Consider the following 23,573-nt stretch of genomic DNA (forward strand, 5'->3'; position numbering starts at 1 on the left):
GCACCTGCACTTTCATGCTGGGTTCTGGAGCAGGGTCATGGGGGCCATCCTTCAGCGCACTGCTTATGAGTAAAAAGGCCTTGGTGGGTTCCTGGTGATTGTCCCCCAGCACCATTCCCCAGTGTGCACCATTCCCCAGTGTGCACCATTTCCCCGTGTGCACCATTCCCCATGTTCACCATTCCCCGTGTTCACCATTCCCCGTGTTCACCATTCCCCGTGTTCACCATTCCCCGTGTTCACCATTCCCCGTGTGCACCATTCCCCATGTTCACCATTCCCCATGTTCACCATTCCCCGTGTTCACCATTCCCCGGTGTGCATCATTCCCCGTGTGCACCATTCCCTATGTTCACCATTTCCCCGTGTTCACCATTCCCCATGTTCACCATTCCCCGTGTTCACCATTCCCCGTGTGCACCATTCCCCATGTGCACCATTCCCCAGTGTTCACCATTCCCCATGTTCACCATTCCCCATGTTCACCATTCCCCAGTGTGCACCATTTCCCCGTGTGCACCATTTCCCCGTGTTCACCATTCCCCATGTTCACCATTCCCCATGTTCACCATTCCCCATGTTCACCATTCCCCATGTGCACCATTCCCCGTGTTCACCATTCCCCGTGTGCACCATTCCCCGTGTGCACCATTCCCCGTGTTCAGCATTCCAGTGTTCACCATTCTCCAGTGTTCACCATTCCCCGGTGTGCACCATTCCCCGTGTTCACCATTCCCCATGTTCACCATTCCCCGTGTTCACCATTCCCCATGCTCACCATTCCAGTGTTCACCATTCCCCATGTTCACCATTCCAGTGTTCACCATTCCCCATGTTCACCATTCCCTGTGTTCAGCATTCCAGTGTTCACCATTCCCCATGTTCACCATTCCCCGTGTTCACCATTCCCCGTGTTCACCATTCCCCAGTGTTCAGCATTCCCCAGTGTTCACCATTCCCTGTGTTCAGCATTCCCCGTGTTCACCATTCCAGTGTTCACCATTCCCTGTGTGTACCATTCCCCAGTGTGCACTGTTCCCCGTGTTCACCATTCCCCATGTTCACCGTTCTCCGTGTTCACCATTTCCCGTGTTCACCATTCCCCGTGTTCACCATTCCAGTGTTCACCATTCCAGTGTTCACCATTCCCCGTGTTCACCATTCCAGTGTTCACCATTCCCTGTGTGTACCATTCCCCAGTGTGCACTGTTCTCCGTGTTCACCATTCCCCGGTGTTCACCATTCCCCCGTGAGCATTCAATAAGGGCCATGTTTCAGCCATAGAGAAATCAGCAGAATTCTGTACATTCTGTATACAAGGAGATTGGTTCCTATGGTTAAAGAGCAAATTATGACCGAGTCTTAAGATGTTTATATGTTTTACTACATTATTTTGTGTGTGCGCCTGCATGAAAGGTGCGCATGCCACAGTGTGGAGGTCAGGAGATAACTTAAGCTTTTTCTACTGTGTGGGTCCCAGGGAATAAATTCAGCTTGGCAGCAAGTGACGTTACTCCCTGGGTCATCTCGACAGACAGACAGACACACACACACACACACACACACACACTGGCATGGGCTTGAACTCAGAGATCTGCATGTTTGTGTCTCCTGAGTTCTGGAATTAAAGGCATATACCACCATGCCTCTCCATTTTTAATACTTTTAAGTGGAAATTTAGCAATGAATGGCTTGACTTAGGACTTGCATACACGCTTAATTCCTGAGCCATCTTCCTAGCCCTTCCCCTGATTATTATGAATCCTCACCAAATCATGTTGCCTAGGACTTGGTGTAGCTGCTGACTTCCACTATTTGGTAATGTGAAATTAGGACCCAGTCGTGCACCTGGGGCTGACTCCGTTCCCTGACTCGTATGTGCCACAGAATAAATCAGGGCAATTAAGGTATGGAGTGGGCAGTTTTTATTCTAGAATTCTACAAATTAAATCGAACATAGTAAAGCCAGGCATGGTAGTACATGCTTTAGAACTCAACACTCATGAGGCTTAAGCTAGCCTGGGCTATATAGCAAGCCCTTTCCTTAAATCAATGAGTAGAATGTGCTAGATGGTTATTTCAGGAGGCTGAAGTTTGTCAACAGAGGTCTCTGGTGGGTGCTGCCCAACGTGGTCACTCTAAGGACTGCTCACTGTGTATTCCCTTGTGTTCTACTACAGAAATGTTCATTCCTGCCTATGTGAGGTGCTATCCCAGGTCTACCTGGGGTTATGTTGAGGCAGTGTAGGCACCTGTAATCCTGGGCTGGGGAGCAGACAGGAGGATCCCCCCCTCCGGCTCACTAGCTAGGTAGCCTAACTGAATATACAGGCAAGCTCCAGTGAGAGACCCTGCCTCAAATGATAAGGTGGAGGGTGGCTGAGGAAGATACCTAATGTCAACCTTGGGACCTGCACACCCACATGTACACGTCCCTGCACACCCGCATGTACAGGTCCCTGCACACTGCACACCCACATGTACACGTCCCTGTACACCCACATGTACACGTCCCTGCACACCCGCATGTACAGGTCCCTGCACACTGCACACCCACATGTACACGTCCCTGCACACCCGCATGTACACATTCCTGCACACCTGTACACTCGTGAGAGCACTGACACACCCATGCCACACACACAATAACTAATCAGTGTCTTCCGTGCCTTGTGTGAGCGTTTGCAGTCTGTGTGGAGATTCTCAGCAGCTAAGAACTTACAGGTCCTGGTCCCCGGTGGACAGAAAGACCCTTCGCTGGTACAGCAGCAGCTTTGTCCAGATGGCAGAATGCCTTGCTTTGGTGAAAGTTGTGTGGATGTTTAACGGCGTGCTGTGAGAAGGCCATTGAATTACACAGCTGCATTGTTCTCATTTTGTTAATAAATCTGTGCAGACACAGCAGCTCATTGGCATCTTCTGATACTTGTTACTGGCACAGCCAGCTTGTAAGAGGTACTTGATAGGAAGCTCTGCAGGGCCCTCGGTGTGTAATAGTTGTTCAAATTTTGTTGCATGAATCAGCTACTCAATGCTGAAACACTTAGTCAAGTTGTAGCAATTGAAAGAGCACCATGGTTATGTCAGATACCTTTGTAAACAATTCTTAATTTCAAATTGCCTCCTTGACTTCGGTTCCACTTCTACAGGTAATTGTGATAATTGGGATTCGTGGTTCCAGTGTGACCTGGAGCAAATTCACCATTGGGGAATGACTTTGGAGATCACTAGACTATGCATTTCTGGTGCTCTCAAAGGGATGTGTGAGGACTAGAGAGCCAGGTCAGAGGTTAAAATACTTGCCACATTAGCATGAGGTCAAATCCCCAACTCTACATATAGAGGATGGGCAAGCCAGCCTCAGGAGGCATAGTCAAGGGACCCTCAGAACAGCCTCACTACCAGGATCAGACATATCGTCAAACTCTGGGTTTGATTGAGGGACCCTGCATCAGTGAATCGGGTTGAAGAGCAGATAAGGATAATTCCCACACACTTAAAAACATGCGCACTTGCCTGGCGGTGGTAGCGCAGTCCTTTAATCCCAGGGAGGCAGACACAGGTGTACCTCTGTGAATTCGAGGCCAGCCTGGTCTACAAAAGCAAGTTCCAGAATATCCAGGATCGTTACACAGAGAAAACCTGTCTCAAAAACAAAACATGCACACGTACACCCTACACATGAAAAGGGGGAAAAAAGTGTAAGTGTCTTATATACATTGTGAGCTTGTGAGTTTGGACTCATGTGTGTAGCTACAAGTGTGTGTGTGAGTGTGTGTGTGTGTGTGTGTGTGTGTGCTCACACCCACACGCATACAGAGGACAGCCACTGGTGTCGTTCCTCAAGCAGCTTGATTCTTTGAGACCGAGTCCCTCACTGGTCTGGGACTCAGTGATCGGTCTATGCAGGTTGGCTGATGCCCCTTAGGGACTGCCCGTCCCCAGCTCTCTAGATAGAGAAGTGCACACCCGCACACTTGACTTTAGTCCGTGGGTTCCCAGGGTTGGAGCCCAACTGCTTACACCTGTGAGTCATTTCCCAACCCCCTTGTGGCTCATATGTACCTCAGGTTCCTTTTTGTCTTTCCTTCCTCCCAGGAGGGGAGTTTCTTAATTAGCTGTCTAACCTAGAATCCTGAGAAATGCAAGTGTTTGAGAAACGAAAGAAACAGGGAGCCTACAAAGAAACAGAGAGGGAACAATCAAGTCCGAGAGAGCGAGAGAAGCTGGACATTATGGCGGTCACAGAGATAAAGTTAAGTAAGGAGGTGGGCTTCGTGCTCCGGCAGACTGAAGGAACCCTTTGCAAAGAGGCATCATGCGCGATGGGTGTCAAGCGTGTGGGGACCAGAATCTCAACTTTCCTCTGCTGTCTAACAAGTCGTTAGACTCATCTCAGCCTCGCTTTCTATCCTCCACTGCGTTTAAGTTGTGGTTCCCGGTGAACCTCAGGAGCTGGATCAGGTTTTCCTGGTTGTTAGTAATGTTTGCACTGTAACCGCATGCCCGACGGAGGAACCGGAGTGTGAGCTACTGCTCCCAACAAGTTGTGTTCCTAGACCGTTTTATCATTCCTTCCCTTATAGAAGCTAAAGTGCATATTTATACTTTTTCTTCCTTTTGGTTTTTGAGATAGGGGCTCTTGTGGCTCGGGCTGACATCAAGACTTGCCATGCAGCCAAGGATGACCTTGAATTCCTGATCCTTCTGCCTCTACCTCCCCAATCTGAGATCATAGGTGTGTACCTGGTAGTACTCATACATCTTTTTTTTTTTTTTTTTTTTTTTTTTTTTTTTGGTTTTTCGAGACAGGGTTTCTCTGTATTGTCTTGGAGCCTGTCCTGGAACTCGCTCAGTAGACCAGGCTTGGTCTCGAACTCACAGAGATCCTCTGCCTCTGCCTCCCGAGTGCTGGGATTAAAGGCGTGTGCCACCAACGCTCGGCACTCATACATCTTAATACACTGGTTTTTATTGTTTTTTTCTTTAATTCTGTAAGTTAAGTGACATTGTGCTGGGGCTTTTCTCTCCATAGTGTTTTTACGGGCTGCCTATGGTATCTAATTGCATTTGTGGCTGTGTATTAACACCGAGTAGCACAGACATCACCCATTTGGCCAGGGGCAGCTCTGTTATGATTTATTATAATTTTGATACTTTCTGAACAGCTGCACCCTGTTCTGCACTGCAGGCACTAGAGTGTCTGCCTTTGGGGTGTCTGCATCCAGAAATGGAAACAGATTATCAGGTTGAAAGATACCCAGGCCATCACTTGGTAGATACTGCCTAAGTGCTTCTAAGAGCTGGCCCACCGGAATCTGAGTTAAGGTTTGTATCCAGCTTTACCAGATTAAAGGTGTGAAACTCTACCTTTCTTTAGTGTGCATTTCCCTAAGTTTTGAAGTAAGAGTTTCATTTGGTGTCTGTAGTGTTTGCTACTTGACCCCGCTCTGTGCACATGTCCCTATGCATCGGTGATTGGTTGTAGCATTGGGTTTAAGGAGTTGCTTTTAAAATTCTGGATGTGAAGCTGGAGAGATGACTTGGTGGTTAAAAGCACTTGCCGCCCTTCCAGAGGACTCCGGTTCAGCTCCCAGCATCTATATGGTGACTCACAACCCTCTGTAACTCCAGTTCCAGAGATGCATCTGGGCATGCATATGGTGCATAAGCATAAATGCAGGCAAACATTCATAGACATGGCACTAAAAAATGAAAATAAAATGTCTTGATGCATTTAATTGGGGGCATGCTTACAGTTCCAGAATGTTGAGTCCATGGGAACCATGGCGCCAGGCTGGCGTAGTGTAGTGCTAGAGACGTAGCTGAGAGCTCATATCTTGATCCATTAACTGGAGGCAAGGGAATAGAGACTGAGCCTCGCATGGGCTTTTGAAACCTCGGAGTCCACCACCAGTGACACACCTCCTCCAAAAAAGCCACACCTTCGCCAATAAGGCCACACCTCCTAATCCTTCCTAAACAGTCCACGAACTGGGACCTAGGCCACGGGGACGGACGGACCATGAACTGTTGATGTTTAGGGCAGGGGTGGGTGAGAAGCACAGAGAGGAGCCATGGGTAGTTGTGATGCCGAGGAAGCCTGAGGCCAGCAAGTGCCTTCGTATGCTAATGGATACCACAGTAGACATTTGTCCTCAGTTTCTTTTGGATCTGACACCCCCCGTGCCTTGGATTTTCTAGAATAGAAGGGGTAGATTTTCTGGAATACCATGTATGCATTTGAGGATGTTGGGATAAGAACAGGAAAGGGGGAAAAAGGAAGAGGAGGAAAGAAACAAAAGGAAGGTCTACCTAAGCTGGAAACTAAGACCATTGCTTAGTTGGCTGTGTCTGGAGCTGGTGTGGGCTCTTGGGGGAGCTAGTTTATGTGGGATACTGCAGAAGTTCCCGAGTATTCCTTTGTGGGCATATATGTATGCATGGTCTCCTTCATAGAGAGTTTATTTCTGAAATCCCTTCATCGGTATGCATGTGTATGGACAAGCGCCTCCTTCATGGAAGGGTTGGCAGAAATGACTCCATGTTGCTCCTGCATAAAACCCCTCTGTGAATGATCTAGTTGTTTATTAAGCAATTTTAAGTTCTAGTAATGTTGGTTGTCTTGTTTACATTTGGAAGGACTAAAAAGTGATACGTCCGTGCTTTACGTGCGGATTAAAAAACAAATTAATTGCGCCCTGCCCCCAGGTCTTCACGGGAGACTCCTGAGGAGACTGGCACCAAGGATGAGCGAGCTGGAGCAGTTGAGGCAGGAAGCCGAGCAGCTGCGGAGTCAGATCCAGGTGGGGAGTGTGCGGCTTTGAAGCCCGCCTGCTTAGTCCGGCTGCAGCAGTGTGTAGACACACCGTTTATTAGTTTACCGGTCTGTTACAGTGGACACTTCACTCCAGCCCCTGGCATCCATATACCCGAAGAGTCTGGAATGTTCTGGTGGAAATTCCACCCAGACTCCCCTCCCCTCTCTCTCCAAACCCTGCTGCATCTCAGAAAGCCTGCTAAATGATGGCCCCTCCCCCAGAGATCCTCAAGACCACGCCCACAAGGTGTTTAAACTGCCCCCCCAGAAAACAGTCTCTCTTTCCCATCTCCTCTCTGGAGAGCTGGAAGGCCACCCGGGAGTACCATTAAATGTGGGCTTTTTCTAATTGGGTTTGATTTGGTCTGATTTGGATTATTCGGGGTGCAGAAACTTTTCAGGTCAACACTTATCAAGTCATTCATGAGGAGAGAAGTGGTTGGCCTGAGTTAGTTGTGATGTCACTCTTTTGTAACCTCTGCACTCAGGAGATGGAGATGGAAGGATCTGGAGTTCAAGGCCATCCTTTGTTACTTAGCAAGTTCAAAAGCCTCCTTGGGCTAAGCAAGATCCTTTCTCGAGGAAACAATATGAAAATGGTTAAGTTGTTTTTATCATGCTTTTAGAGAACTCTTCCCCCAAACCATTCCAAACAAGTATCCATGCCAGCAAATGACACTTGACACTGAAAAGGAGTAGAAAAGAGAGTAGCGTGCCTAGGGCCGAGATGACTCAGTGGGTAAAGGTGCTCGCTGCCAAGCCTGATGACCTGGGTTCTGTCGCTGGGACCCACACGACGGAAGGAGAGAACTGACTCCTGACAGCTGCCCTCTGACCTCCACACATGTGCTATGGTGAGCATGCCCCCCACACACACAAAGTAAAATTTTAAAGTTAATGAAAGTAGAATTTCCAATATAACTGAGAGACAAGTGTCACGATGAGAATGAATGTATGTATGTCAGACAGACAAACATATATATATATTCTATCAAGAGGCCAGAAAAGTGGCTCAGTAGTTAAGAGCACTTGCTGCATTTGCAGAAGACCCAAGTTCAGTTCCCAGAGCTCACATCAGGAGAGACTCACAACTCACTTATAACCAGCTGTAAGGATTTATCACTCTCTCCTGGCCTTTGCAGGCAACACACACACACACACACACACACACACACACACACACACACACGCACGCACGCACGCACGCACGCACGCACGCACACATAAATAAAAATAAAGTATATTTAGAAAACTATCAAGTTTGAAAATTGTATATCTTGTAAGGGTCAAGTATCTAAAATATATAAAGAATGACTATATCTGGACAAAAAAGAATACAACCTGATTTAAAAGTTGGAAAAGCTTTAAATAGAAATCCCTTCAAAGGCATGAAAACACAGACACACAAGCTCACACACAGCGTACTCACAGACACAAACACAGGTACACCAACGATGCACACACAGACAGATAGACACACGCACAGCATAATCACAGACACAAACACAGATGTACACCAACGATGTGCACACACAGGTTTATACTCACAGACACACACACAGACAGACATGCAAAGACAGACACATACACACAGAGAAACAGACAGACAGACACACAGACAGATAGACACACACACATGCAGAGACAGACAGACAGACAGACACACACACACACACACACACACACACACACAGGAAGTGCATGGAAAGATTCCCAATAAAACCCAAACCACAGTGTGATACTTCACAGCTAAGGTGGCTGTAATGGAAAGCACAGACCACCATAAGAGTCACAGTGACCTTGCAGAGCCCTGGACATCTCTGGTGCAGCGTCTCTGAACAATAGCATGTAGAATTTCCAAAGGGGCGGGAAACATGGGAACATCGCACTTTGTAATAACTGAAACGTGGAAACAGTCTGTGTCCAAAAGTCTCAGGTACCAGCTAGAATGCTGGAAGTCGTCTGTGAGGACTGCCAGCCTTGAAGCAGAGGCACACTGCTTGTGGGGGTCACATGGCTGACCCGTGGAAACATGCCATGTACTGTATGATGTGGTTTACCAGAGAGGTCTGATTGGCAGATCCACACAGAAAGGACAGGGTGGAGGGAGGAGAGGCTGAGGCTTGCAGAGAAGGGGGGTCAGACAGATGGAATTTCTTTGGGAGCCGATAGATATGGTAGACATGTTCTAGATTGGACCATTGTGTGGTTCAATTCTGAATGTAACGAAAAACCACCAAATTGCTTCCCTTACAATGACTCCTTTTATGTTAGGTAAAGTTTATTCCAGAAAAATTTAAGATGATGTGATACAGTAAAGGTTTACTTTCAATAAATACAAGTTTGTCCCATCTAGATGCCCCCCTCACCATGTCACCGTCTTTCTTTGCTCTAGGATGCCAGGAAGGCCTGCAATGATGCCACGCTGGTTCAGGTAAAGTGTCCCCAGCTCGTGACAGCCGTCCACATGAAGTGGCGCAGTGCGGGTGACATTCAGACTTGTTACTGAAGGTGTTGTCCACAGTACACTGCTGCAGTAGACGTCTGTCTGGGGGACAGCGAGCACTGGGGAGACACGCAGAAGTGTCTAGTCCTGCTCATTCTTACGCACTTTCCCAATCTTTACGGTACATGCTGAGTAAGCCTTTTTCTGCGCACCGAGTGTGTGGAACTGAATTACAGATGGTTGTGAGCTGCCATGTGGGTGCTGGGAATTGAACCTGGGTCCTCTGGGAGAGCAGCCAGTGCTCTTAACTGCTGAGTCATCTCTCCAGCTCCATGGCTTTCTTATATACCATTACAAATGTTTTCTCTAGTCACTTATTTCTAGTTTCCCTTTGTGACTGGTGTGTGGTTTTTTTTCCTATAAAAACACTGTGTGTCATATTTGTGGGCGCACTGTGACAGCTGGGCACATATGCAGTGTATCAAATCAGGGTAGTAAGAGCTTCCGGTGTTTATTGTTGCTTTGCGTTGAGAGACCCAAGCCACCTCTCCTGTAGCTCTTTATAAACTGATGGGGGCTGACAAGATGGCGTCAGGCCAGGCAATTGCCATGCAAGCCTGAAGACCTCATTTGGACCCCCAGAATCTGAGTAAGGTGGAAGGAGAGAGAAGCTCCACAGAGTTGTCCTCTAACCTCAGCATGTACTCCCCCCTACACACACACACACACACACGCACACACACCCACACACATATAGACACACACGCACACACACACGCGCACACACGCATGCACGCGCACACACACACAGACACACACGCACACACAGACACACACGCACACACACACGCACACGCACACACACAGACACACACACACACGCACACGCGCACACACATACACGCGCACACAGACACACACGCACACACACATGCACGCGCACACAGTTCAGAACCTGTCCTTGCGGGGCGGCTTGCCCAGCCACACTTCCTCCTTCCTACCTGTCTTGTTTTTTCGCTGTGCTGGGAGCTACACTGAAGTTTGGAAGTGCGTGTGTTTACTTCAGCCCCTTCTCTGGAAAGGCGTCCTCGTGTGCAGCAGCACACACCATGACCTGTGTGAGTCACGTGTGAACTGAAGTCTCGGCAGGCCTGTTGCGTCTTATACTGGATCACCGTCGGCTACTGTGGGTTTCTTTCTGCTTTTTATCTACCGACACATCTAAGGCAAAGAGTAATGCTCCTGTTGCTTTCTAAAGATCACATCTAATATGGACTCGGTGGGTCGAATTCAAATGCGAACACGGCGCACGCTGCGCGGCCACCTCGCTAAGATCTACGCCATGCACTGGGGATATGATTCCAGGTCAGTGACTGTCGGTTATAAAATGCCCATGGGAGTTTCTTCATTAACACTCAAACAATTATGAGCACGTTCCTTGCTCTAGGAGTGAACATTCATTAACTCTTCAGAGGCCGAGAGCTGTTTGTTTCCGTGTGGGGATCAAGCCCAGGGCCCCCTCATTGCTGTATCCTCAGTTTGAAGTTCACAGAGTTTTTAGGGCAAGCAAGATGGCTTCTTGGATGAAGGTGTTTGCCTGGCAAGTTGCCCTCTGATCTCCATATGTGGGCCACATATGGACATAAACATACAGAGTAGGGTTAATGTCAGTAAATACTGCTTAAAGTTTCTGATATGAAAAATGAATTTGCCTCCCTAAAAGATCTTTGTCTAGTGACCTGTGGAAACTATTTAGAGGAGGGTTTCTTTCTTTGTTCTAGAATCACTGTGCCTTCCCAGTGAGAAGTCACTCTGCACACTTGGAGATTCTTACAGAAGAAAGAACTTTTTCCTAAAGTTTTATTTATTTATTATATATACAGTATTCTGCCTACATTGCCTGCAGGTCAGAAGAAGGCATGAGATCCCATTACGGATGGTTGTGAGGCATCATATAGTTGCTGGGAATTGAGCTGAGGTCCTCTGGAAGAGCAGTCAGTGCTCTTAACCTGTGAGGCACCTCTCCAGCCCCAGGAGGAAGCTCTTTAAGAAAGCACATTTCCAGCTGTGGCGAATGCTCAGGGTAGAGCTGGCCCTGGACAGAAGACTCCACTAACTCATGTACACCGTAGGCTTATGCATTTCACATACAGTCATCCTTAACTGTCTTTCAGGTCGTGGTCCAGGTTAGACTTTGAACACTTTAAAGAGACAGGAGCCCACAAGTCTGGCTGCATAGGCAGATGAGAGATTTACACAGGAATGATACTACATGTTGCCAGAACCATTTTAGTATACAAGTGTGTACCTTTTCAAATAGTTGTTACCCAGTCATCTTCCCTCTTGACAGAATTATGCTGTTCTCAGAGAACTGGGGCTTTATGGCCAGCCAGGACTTAACCTGTGACCCTGTGCTGCTCCTTGCAGCCTGTTCAGGAATGTTCTTTGAGATGAAGACCGCCTAATGGCTGTGGTAAATCAGAGTTGTCTCCTTTGTTATGGGAGTGGAGCTTGGTGGCTGGGTCAGTCCTGGAGAATAACATTTACATCCTAGGTCTTAAATTTCACTTATCTCTAACCGGCCTGGTCAGCAAGCCAGGCCCCTTTGGGGTGTTTTTAAAAGAGCAATCCTTTGACTAAAGTCTACCTTGTGTGAGTTATTGTCTTCCAAGCAGATTGGTAAAACCGTTACAACTGCATCCTCTTTTAGAAGTGTTATCGTGTGTTTTTAGTATGTCAAAACGGTTTTGTTTGGGGAGGGGTTGTTTCTTCTGGGACAGGCTAGTGCTAAGTAGCTCCAGCTAGCCGCAGTGTCCTCCTGACTCAGGCTCCTGAGTGCTGGAATTACAGGTATGTATAAACAGATGACGTGACTGCCCCAGGGTGCGGTGTGGGAGAACACCCAGATGCATCTGGAAGAGTCCAGAACAGAGAGAGAGAAGTGGACTGAGCGTGGCCGCAGACGGGACCTGGCTGTGAGAGCAGGAACGGAGCAGAGAGATGGGGCAGGGGGAAACAAGCATAGGGTTTAAAGAGAAGGAGGAGAGGGAAGGAAGCCTGTGAGGTGAAGGGAGTTCAGCATGGGGGAGGTGAAAGGAGCCAGCATGGACTCTGAAGTGTGTAACAGGTACTTGTGGTGTAAGGGAGCCTGGAGGCAAGCATGGGCTTTGGTGTGCCAATGGGCGGCACAGATAGCCTTTTGTCCCCTCAGTCTTTTGGAATTTGGGGAGATGGCCTTTCCTGTGGACCTGACAAGGTATGCACACCATTCCAAGCCAAACCCTGGCCTTACTGTTTATTAGTGTTAAGATACCAGTTAATAAACACTTAAGTGTGTCTTCGTCTAAATTGTGGAAGTTACTGTACCTTATCAACTAACTCCAGAAAGACTGAAATATATATATATATATATTTTTTTTTTTTGGGGGGGAAGGGGTCTCTGTGTAACCCTGGCTGTTCTCAATCGCACAGAGATCTGCCTGCCTCTGCCTCTGCCTCCTGAGTGCTGGGATTAAAGATTAACACCTCCAGGCCCAGCAATTGAATAATCTCTTACTTCCCCAGCCTAACACACATACTTTTTGCCCCAGCGTTAGCATAAAGCTGGAAGGGGGTCCTTCGTGGGGGACCATGGCAGATTCCATGGCCAGGCGAGGGTGACCCAGGCGGAGGACAAATACGCCAGGCAGACAGAGCTTGAGTGAGAAGTTTTATTAGGAAGGAAAGAGAAAAGATATAAAGAGACACAGAGACAGAGGGAAGACAGAAGAGAAGAGGGAGACAGGAGCAGAAAGAGAGGAGAGCGGAGAGAGCAGAAACAACAGTAAGAGCAGAGCAGTAAGAGAGCTTTAAGTGGGCGGGGTCTGTCATTTAAAGGGGTCCTTTACACCTGCATGCAGACTAGTACTCATGGAACCCTGGGCTGACCAGGGTACTGCCTGAGTGCATTCTGCCAGTGACAGGGGCAGGCCAGCACAATGCCTGAATCCTTACACACATGCTGTTTTTCTGTGATTGTATTCGTTAATCATTTTGTTTCTATTTCTGAGCTTAATAAAATCTTGGTCTAAAAGTGAGGAGGGTATTGAAATCACTAACATAGTGTATGTGCCTCATATAGAAGGGAAGAGATAAAATTATATATTGACAGCTAGTATGAAGCTAAGGCAGATTTTTCTTAATTTAAGATAAAAATATTTGCCCTGGGCCAGCAAGATGACTGAGTGGGTGAAAAGTTGCCACCTGATGGCCTGAATTTGCTCCCCAGAACTCGTAGTAGAAAGAGAGAGCTGGCTCCTGCAAGTTGGGCTCTGGCCCCTCCACACCCACATATAAATAGATAAATATGAATTAACAATTAAAAATAAATTTGCCTTGGTACCGTAGACTTTTAACCAAAAATCTAATTACTGAACACTGTTAGTGATTATTTCCTTAAATGTCCTGTGGTTTCCAAGTTTTCCTTCGTCCCCTGTAAGCCCACCTTTGGGCCTCCCCTTCTGTAAACACAATTGGATTGGAAACCTTTGCCTACATACAGAGAAGAAAACTGAGCGGTGTTTGTAATTGTACCTTTTTTCATATCTTTATATTTTATATATAGTAACAAAGCAAAATCCCAGAACAGCACAGAACAACAAAAATCCAGTGACCATGTAGCCAAGAATTCATAAATTGGTGGAGCAAAGCCCCATCTGTATTCTCAGCTGCATGATTGGAAGGCGCACAGGTCCCGGGACTCCCAGAATTTTCCTGCCTCTGTTCACTCATCTCTACCCTCCTCCTAGGATACGCTTTATCTCTTGCTCTTGGAAATTCCAGTTTCTGGGGCTGGAGAGAAGGCTTAGTGGTTAAGAATATGCACTGCTCTTCCAGAGGACCCAAGTTTGGTTCCCAGCACCCACACCCAACCTCCTGTGACTTCAGCTCCAAGGGATCTGACACCTCTGGCCTCTGGCACCCGTACTCAGGTGTGTGCACAGGCACACATAGACACTGCCCATTGTTTCTTGTTCATTTGTTTCTGATCTTTTGAGACAGAGTCTCTTTGTATATCCTTGGCTGTCCTAGAACTAGCTCAGTAGACCAAGCTGGCCTCGAACTCACGGAGATCCGTCTGTGCCTGCCCCTGCCTCTGCCTGGGATTAGAGACCTGTACTGTCACCACCCAGCCCACACATTGTCCTCTTATTAAGGCAACAAGCCATAATGTATCCCACTTATCTCTTCAGCACCTTTTTTATATCATATCTTTGGCATCTCTTATTTACTTGGTTTATTATAAGCATGTGCAAGTGACTTACCTCACAAGATGGCAGATGGCCTCCACCATGGCTGTGGCCTGAACAGTACCCACACACAGCACTGCCCTTCACTCACAGGCTTTTGGGTGACAGCCTGGGCTGGATGGGATGTGGATATTGGGCCTGGATCTACTGTTGAGTCACTAAACTAAGTCAGTCACTAGTATCTACCGAGGCCTTCATTGGTAACTAAAATGTCACAGGGGAAAAACTGAATCATAGACAGACAGCTTTAGTCAGTAGCTAAATATTACACTTTCTGTTTAAAGTGTTTGGCATGGAACATGATGTTTTGAAAAGTTGGAAGAAATGTTATTTTGGTATGCAGGTTTTATTAGGAAAACTTTTCTGAAGTGTCCTTCAAAGCCAGGATGAATAACTAATAACCTTTTTCCCTCTCAGTGTCCAATTGTTCTTGTGTTTCTCCTCTAGGCTTCTAGTCAGTGCATCCCAAGATGGAAAATTAATTATTTGGGATAGCTATACGACAAATAAGGTAGAATTTATTTATCTTTCTTTTAAATGATCTTGTATTTGTTTACTGCCTAGCAGTCCTTTCTTATTCAGAGTCACTCCTTCTGAGATACATTTATTCTAGATCCAGACCAGCTCTTACGACAGTTGGCTTTTAGTGCTGAGCTCTTTTTATTTCTAGGGACAAGCTATAAGAATAATTTCAGAGTGTGTGTGAGATTCCCTGCATCCCTCCCTCTTTGTCTCTGTCTCTTTCTCTCTTCCCCCCCTCCCTCCTTTCTCTCTCTTTCTGAGACAGGCACCTATTTAGCCCAGACTAGCCTTGAAATCACTGTGTAGCTAAGGTTGGCTCTTTAACTCTGCCTCCACAGTACTGAGTTTACAGCTACCCAGCTCCATGCCTGGCTTGTGAAGATGATCATTTTTATATAGACATGAACTTTTAAAATGTCCAGTTCCTGGGATAAATAGCACTGACATTTTTGTTTGTGTTAGATTATGGGTGATGGTTCCTGGAGAGCTCTTCCTTGGTTTACTCCAGGGACGACTTTGTTTTCATGGATGACTCAGAAAGTAGACACGTTGAATTTGTTGATATCTAGTAGTGAAAAATCTGGATTCTCTTACTTTACCCAGCATGAGGAAACCTTGATTTCAAGTTGCTGAATAGCAGTGGAAACATGGGGGGACATATTTTACAAGTCAAATTCTCTTGTACCCTGTGTACATCAGCAGTAATTAATTGACTAAGCAGTCAGAAACAGTGTGTGCTGAAATGAACAGTCCTGAAGCCCTTCCCCTGAAGGGTTAGACTCAGAACCTTGTCTACACAAGGCAGGTGCTGTGTCCATGTCTGCACACTTATCCTGATTGAGACTTACAGAGAACTAAACTAGTGAGCCAACTGGTTTTCTATCCTAATTGGTATTAAGCTAGTGTCATTCAGACCCATTTTGTTTTCTGAGACAAACAGAATAACCCCAAATACACTTTTGATACTATTTTAGGTCAAGAGGAAGCATGGTACTATCACATGATGTGGACACCCTGTATGGGGTTAGCCTTGGTAAATCAAAACCTTAAGCTGTTCCACTTGACGTGCTTGTAAATTGGAGATCCTGGAACGTTCCCTGTTAATACAGGGGCACTCATACAGGCCTCCTTGGAAAAGCCATCGGAATTGGCTGTGATACTTTTCAGTCCCCACCCTTTTCTGGTTCAGTGTTCAGGAATCTTGAGCATTATTGTGCCAATGACTTTGCTAAAGTCTTCATTCATACTTTGCATCTTACTCAGTAGACAGAGGCAGGCAGATCTCTTGGAGTCCAGTCTGCTCTAAAGTCATTCCAGGTCAACAGGGCTATCTATTAAGATAGTTTCTCAAAAACCAGAAGGAAAATCCGTGTAGCTTTGCTTTTATTCAGAACGTTGAAAGGCAATGGTGCTAGAGAGATGGCCACTTGACTAAAAGCTCTTGCTGCTCTCCCAGGGGCCCTGAGTTCGGATCATAGAACCTGCATCCAGGGATCACAACTCCCTATAGCGCCATCTCCAGGGGACCCGATGCCTGTGGGTCTAAGGGCACCTGCACTTAATTAACTCCGCAGACATGTAATTAGAAATAAAACTGTTCCTAAAATGAACGCTTCAAATCCCAGTGACCCGCTCACACAGAAGGGGGCATCCTGTGTGCCTGTGCTGTTTCCAGTCTCATGGCCTCCTTTCCCGAGCTCCTGCCTGTTTGTTCTTCACTGTGCCTGATTTCCAGCTGTGCTTGCTTCGTCCTAAGCAGGTTTAGGAATGCCCTGGCCGCCCTGGAAGTCTTTCCCCATAACAGCCCCCATGTCTCTGTGCATTGTCTGTGTGGTAGATGCATGCCATTCCGCTGAGGTCCTCCTGGGTGATGACTTGTGCCTACGCCCCATCTGGCAACTATGTCGCCTGTGGAGGCTTGGACAACATCTGCTCCATATACAACCTGAAGACTCGCGAAGGGAACGTGCGGGTGAGCAGAGAGCTACCAGGGCACACAGGTGAGCCGTCTAATACAGCCACGTCCTCCTCAGCCTCCTGCTTCCTGACAGCCGACCAAGGCTACACGGCGGCGGGGTGCGTTTCGGTAGCCAGAGGAACCGGCAGGCAGAAATCACTGATTTCGCACGCCTTTAATCCCAGCACTCGGGAGGCAGAGGCAGGTGGATCTTTGTGAGTTCGAGACCAGCCTGGACTACCAAGCGAGTTCCAGGACAACCTCCAAAGCCACAGAGAAACCCTGTCTCGAAAAACCAAAAAAAAAGAAAAAAAAAGAAAAAAAAAAGAAAGCGATCCCTCTCAGAGTGCACATGATGGTGGTTATTTTGGTACTTTAGTTTGGTGCTGGGGTTGCCTCTGGGGCCTTGAGCGTTCTCTCATGGAGGTATATGCCTACCCCTATGATATTTTTTCTTTCAAATATAACTATTGTTTTGTAAACATGATAAATTTGCTACCTCACAAATCCAAACAATCATAAAAAAAATACTAAAGGAAGCAAATACAGCCTTCTGTACTTCTGCTGCTCTGGAGCAAGATTCAGGATTGTATTGCCTCTGCTGGTGGAATCATGAGTCACTAGCACTGTGGCTATGCAGCAATGCTTACTCCCCAGGCCTCTTCCCTCAGAGGTCGCTGTCACTAGTATCCTTCCTGTCTGTGGTTGGGTCCTGCCCGTTGACCACGTGCCTACAGAGTCTCACAACAGTTTCCCTGCCTTTTGGGAGCTCTGAAGATGCTTATGGCCAGGAGTCATGCAGATACCACACTTCCCATAAAGCCTTCAGGGCATTTTCAGGGTTTTCTCCAGTGCTGGGTCCATTCTGCCATGGATTATAGGTTACAGGTACCGGTTAAGGAGCCCCCTCCCTCAGGTGTGTCCAACCTACAGCCTACAGACTACATGCAGCCCTGGATAGCTATGAATGCAGCCCAACACTATCAGAAACATATTGAAAAACTTTTAAAAATTATCGTAATTTTAAACAATTGTATGGTTCTTAAGCATGAATTTTGTAGATGACAGTGTTGTGTCACAATGTCAAGGTTAAACACACTGTGCCGCTAATAGGCTCCCATGCTTGACGTGGCCACTTGGAATGCCCACTGATACAGTGAGTACCTCAGGAGACAGTGGGAAATTGGAGTCATTAAAACACAGCTGTATGTCCCAAGGACAAGGCCCTGTTGCCCGAGGTTGGGTTTTATCTAGTTTCTGTGTCACTGGATCCATGACCTGACATTTGCTGCTCTCTGCTGCAGGCTACTTGTCCTGCTGCCGGTTCTTAGATGATGGACAAATCATTACAAGTTCAGGAGACACAACTTGGTAAGTTCATCCCAAAAGGAGCCGGACTTAGTGGGCACAGACACTGTGGAGGGGCGTGGTCATCTTGTGTCTGGCCTTGTGTTCACAGTGCTCTGTGGGACATTGAGACTGGGCAGCAGACCACGACATTTGCAGGACACTCGGGTGATGTGATGAGTCTCTCTCTGAGTCCTGACTTGAAGACCTTTGTTTCTGGTGCTTGTGATGCATCTTCAAAACTGTGGGATATCCGAGATGGGATGTGTAGACAGTCTTTCACGGGACACATCTCAGACATCAATGCTGTCAGCGTAAGTAAAGGACGTTTGTCTGTTTGGGGGACAGAGTCTCATGGAACCCAGTATGGCCTCTGACTTGCTATGCAGCTGAGGATGACCTCGTACTCCTGACCTTCCTGATACTGCTCCCTCCGCCTCTCAAAAATTTACTGTGTGACTAAAGTGCTGAACATGACTCCATTATAACAAATTGCTTTCATGGATTCTTACAACCAGTGTGCCCTTACAACACTAAATCCTCTGTAGACCAGGCTGGCCTCGAACTCACCGAGATCCGCCTGCCTCTGCCTCCCGAGTGCTGGGATTAAAGGCATGCGCCACCAACGCCCGGCTGATTTTTAACATTCTTAATCCATAAATCTGGATGCTTATTTTTAGGCAAGATACAAGCTTTATTTCCAAAATGAGTAGGGACAGGTTGTGGCTAGCAGGTAGCCTCATGGGTGTTCACTGTGTGTCTGGATGAGAAGTCATCCTGTATCAAGGGGAGCCACACAGGGTTCAGTGAGGAAGAGAGTGCTGTTCTTTGTAGAGAGACTGCCAAATCAGGGAGATGTTGGTCTGCCATGTACCAGATCTGAAACTGACCGATGTCAGCCAGCCTTCCTGACAGGGCTAAAGCTGCTTTATCAGAACAACACAGTATGGAGAGTACATGGATTATGTATTAGAAACACAGAAAATGTTGGAGACTATTAGAATTACTTCAGTGTGTGTAAGTGTGTGCACGTGTGCGTGTGTATGAGTACACACGTGCCTGTAGCTATGTATGTCCATGTGTACACAGGCTGTGGAGTCCAAAAGTGGACATCTGATACCTCCTTGCTTTTAAATCCTCCTCCTTTTGTGATACAGGGTCTCATTAGCTCTGGCTGACTTGGCACTTACTGTGTAGACTAGGGTTGGTTTTAAACACAGAGAGATCCTCCTGCCTCTGCCTCCCTGGGATTGCAGGTATGCACCGCTATGTCTACCTTCTACTCCTTAGTTTCGGGAGCACCTTTCACTGAGCCTGGAGCTAATCGATCAGGCTAGGTGGCTCTTGAGCTCTGGTAACCTCCGTGTCTCCAGAGCTGGAGTTCCAGGTGAGTGCCATTTCACATGAATGCTGGGGTTCAATCCAGGTCCTCTCGGTTGTGCAGCAAGCACTTCACTAAACGAGCCATCTCCATAGTCCTGCTACTTCATTTTTTTTATTTGTTTGGTTTTTCGAGACAGGGTTTCTCTGTATTGTTTTGGAGGCTGTCCTGGAACTCGCTCTGTAGCCCAGGCTGGCCTCGAACTCACAGAGATCTGCCTGCCTCTGCTTCCCGAGTGCTGGGATTAAAGGCGTGCGCCACCAACGCCCGGCTCTATTTCATATTTTTAAGAAACTCAGACAACCACAAGCAAGTTAGGCAGATGCAAGGTGCTGGAGATAAAGGAAGGTAAACTCGTCCTGGGCTTTTGAGAAATGTGAAAACGACACTGAGTGACAATACAAGTGATTATCAAGCGGTGATTGAGAGGAGGAGTTCTGAAGTACGTGGGCCACCACTTTTGAGTCAGCTAAGTGCTCCTGTACAGTTCAGATGCCAAAGTCTGTAGACAGGAGACATTCCAAAGGAGCTATGCTGGTCAATTACAATGAAGACATTACAATTCTATAAGCAGATACCTTACAGTGTGTGCATTTATTATTCCCATGCTAAAAGTCATTTTCATATGGTTTTATAGATTACAGCTGTCCTAGTTGCTATGTATTGCTATGATAAACACCGACTAAAAGGAACTTGGAGGGGAAAGAGTTTATTTGGCTTACACTTCCAGGTAACAGTCCATCACTGAGGGAAGTCAGGGCAGGAACTCCAGATAGGAACCTAGAGGCAGGAACTGAGGCAGAGGCCATGGAGGATGCTGCTTCCTGCTTGGTCCCTATGGGTTGCTCAGCCTGTTATTTATAACCCAGGATTACCTGTCCAGGGGTGGTACACAGCTCAGTGGACTGGGCTGGCCCACATCAGTCACTCTTCAGCACAATGCCTCATAGACTTGCCTACAGGCCAATCAGATGGAGATGGAGACTTCCTCCCAGTGAAGGTTTGTTCCCTCTTCCCAAATGACTCTGGTTTGTGTTGAGTGACAAAACCTGACCAGTGCAGCTTCATAGAGAGCAGATACTTAGTATTCCTCTTTCAGGTCAGCCTGCTGATATTGACAGCGTCCCTGAGGAGGCACACCTGCCCCATCCATCATGGGCCACGTTCTATTCAGTTACCAAGGGTTTTTAACAGGTGGTGTGTGTGTGTGTGTGCGCGCGCGCGCACGCACATGCGGGCATGCCTGCTTGTGCTCATCTGCACAGGTGTGTGCAGGTGCTCCTGAAGTCCAGAAGAAGGCATTGAATATGGAATACCCTAGAGCTAGAGCTGATTGTAAACTACTTGATGTGGGTGGTGGGTCTCGAACCCTAGTCAGCTGGAAGAGCAGCAAGTGCTGTAAGTTTTAAAAGTCAAGAACAAACAGTGAATTTTATCAAACACTGTTTTTTCGTTTTGGTTTGCTAAAAGTTAATTTGTTTATTACTATGGCTATTTTAAATTTAGTGTGTGGGTGATGTGTGGTGCCTGTGCTTAAGTATGGAGTGAATAGACCTGTGAGTTCACTTGCAGAGGCCCAAACAAGATCAGGCATCCTCCTCTATAGCTGGCTGCCTTATCACTTTAGGCAGGTCTCACTAAACTGGAAGTTTGCCTTCTTGGCTGAGCTGGTTCATTAGCAATTTCTCAGGGTCAGCTGCCTGTCTCTGCCCACAGTGCTGGAGATGCGGACACACTCAGCCACACCCACAGCCCTGAGGTTAACATACTCTCAGCCACGCCCACAGTCCTGAGGTAATATGTGCATTCAGCCACACCCACCATGCTGGGTTACAGGCAACACAGCCACGCCCACAGTCCTGGGGTTACCGACATGCTACTACACCCACAGTCCTGGGGTTACAGGCATACTACCACGCCCACAGTCCTGGGGTCACAGGCAGGCTCAACCATGCTCAAACTGTCAAACAGCATCTGGGGATTCAAACTCCATGTCCTCATGCATGCAGAGCAAGTGTTCTCTCCCAGTCCCTACAATAGTGAATTTACAGAGACCGATACTGTTTTCATAGTCTGTTTGTGGGGACAAGACCCTAAGTACCATCTTAGTTAAGCTTTTGGTACACACTGAGGCCCCTTTTGAAATGAAAAAGTTGAAAGATAAATACTGTGTAAGTAGCCTACGCTACTGAGACCATGCCTTAGTTCCAGCACTGCAGAGACAGAAGGGGAACTGCCGCAAATCTGAAGCCAGCCTGGGCTACATAGTGAGACTCTGCCTTCAAAGAGCCAAGAGTGAGTGGAGCCTGGTGGTTGTGGCAGTGACAGTGGCACATGCCTTTAATCTCTGAATTTGAGGCCAGCCTGACCGACAGAGTACGCTCTGGAACAGCTGGGACTACCCAGAGAACCCTATCTCAGAAAACAAGAACAGCAGCGACAAAGCTGAGAGTGGCCTGGAGAGATGGGGTAAACGGAAGTGGCCAGGAACACCAGCAGACGGGAGACAAGACTTTGACCCTCGTGGTAACCAAACCATGAGGCACACACTGGGTAGAAGGAAGGATTCCTAGTCCCAGTCCCGGAGCCTTCCAGGAATATGAGGGAAACATTTCCAAGAACCTGTGGCTGTTAGTGAAACATGGGGGACTGTCCCGTGCTTACTAACAGGCTGGAAACAACACTGACCCACTACCTAAATCCTTCTCCAACTTCAACTGTACAGTCAGATCTGAGACTGAAAAAAGATATGTCAGGAAGCTGAAAGAATATAATTATGACAAATTTGTATTTAGTAATTAGAAGTACATTTAATTGAAGCAACTACTCATCAAACAACTTATTTTAAAGCCTAAGGGTAGATTATAATAATATTAAATTATTAGTATTAAGATGTTAATATTTTTAAACCTAGTAGTATAGTACAGTGGTTCAGCACTTGCTTAGCTGTGAGGATCAATCCCCTACATAGAAACAGAACACAAGGTTGTTGCCAGGAATTTAGTGAATGATACAGCAGAAGATCAATAGAAAAATTAATTAACAGCTGGACAACTGCTTAAGTATTAAGAAAATTAAGTTAGAGCCCTACTCTGAAGACTGTTTATCAAATAGACTCCAGATGGATAAGATTACTATGTGAAATTAAAAGAACTAAAGTAATTACGGACTGCTCATTAGGAGTAATGCAGGGCTCTGGGGAGACGGCTCAGTTGGTATCCAGTAAGGACCTGACTTGGATCCACGGAACTCAAGTAACAAAGCTGCCATGGCAATACTGCCTGTTGTAAATCCCAGCCCTGGGGCGGGGGGCAGACAGGAGTCCTGGGGCTTGCTCTGTAGATCCAGGTTCGATGAGAGACCTCATCTAAACAACAAAAACATGAAGTAGAGAATGATCGAGGGACATGCCTGCTGATGTTGAGGCTGGTTTCATCGTGCACACTCCCATACACATATGTAAAGTAAGTAATCAAAGAAAGCTAGCTGTGGTGAAATCTCATGGCTCAGGAGGTAGCGGCAGGAGGATTAGATATTCAAGACAAGACCATCCTCACTGAGTTCAAGGTCAGCCTGGGATACAGGGGCGTGCGTCTCAAAAACAAAATGAATGAAGGCTATCTAGGTGAAAGCTAAACAAACCTGACTACATATAACCTTAACATGCTGCAGAGTCACATTTGTAGCAGATAAAACCAATTTACAGCCATTTTGTTCCTACACGTTAAGAAATCAACATCAACGACTCACCTGCAGAAAACAAAAATAGTCCTGAGAAAGTGGTTCCCAGAGGCTGGAAATGTGCCAGGTGA

The 23,573-nt window shown here is 47.0% G+C and overlaps 1 protein-coding gene across 2 annotated transcripts in view; it reads left to right on the forward strand.

Annotated features, from left to right (window-relative positions):
* The window catches only part of Gnb4 (G protein subunit beta 4), an 81,701-nt gene that overhangs the window by 50,626 nt on the left and 7,502 nt on the right, over positions 1-23,573 (forward strand). For both annotated transcript variants that reach the window (XM_040754523.1, XM_040754522.1), the window contains exons 2-8: positions 6,712-6,806; positions 9,216-9,254; positions 10,525-10,631; positions 15,002-15,065; positions 16,914-17,076; positions 18,338-18,404; positions 18,493-18,694. In XM_040754523.1, coding sequence (XP_040610457.1) covers positions 6,750-6,806; positions 9,216-9,254; positions 10,525-10,631; positions 15,002-15,065; positions 16,914-17,076; positions 18,338-18,404; positions 18,493-18,694 — 699 coding nt within the window. In that variant the 5' untranslated portion in view covers positions 6,712-6,749. The remainder of the gene's footprint in view (positions 1-6,711; positions 6,807-9,215; positions 9,255-10,524; positions 10,632-15,001; positions 15,066-16,913; positions 17,077-18,337; positions 18,405-18,492; positions 18,695-23,573) is intronic.

This window comes from Mesocricetus auratus, unplaced genomic scaffold (genome assembly GCF_017639785.1).
Source record: "Mesocricetus auratus isolate SY011 unplaced genomic scaffold, BCM_Maur_2.0 Super-Scaffold_100011, whole genome shotgun sequence".
Classification (NCBI taxonomy): Eukaryota; Metazoa; Chordata; class Mammalia; order Rodentia; family Cricetidae; genus Mesocricetus; species Mesocricetus auratus.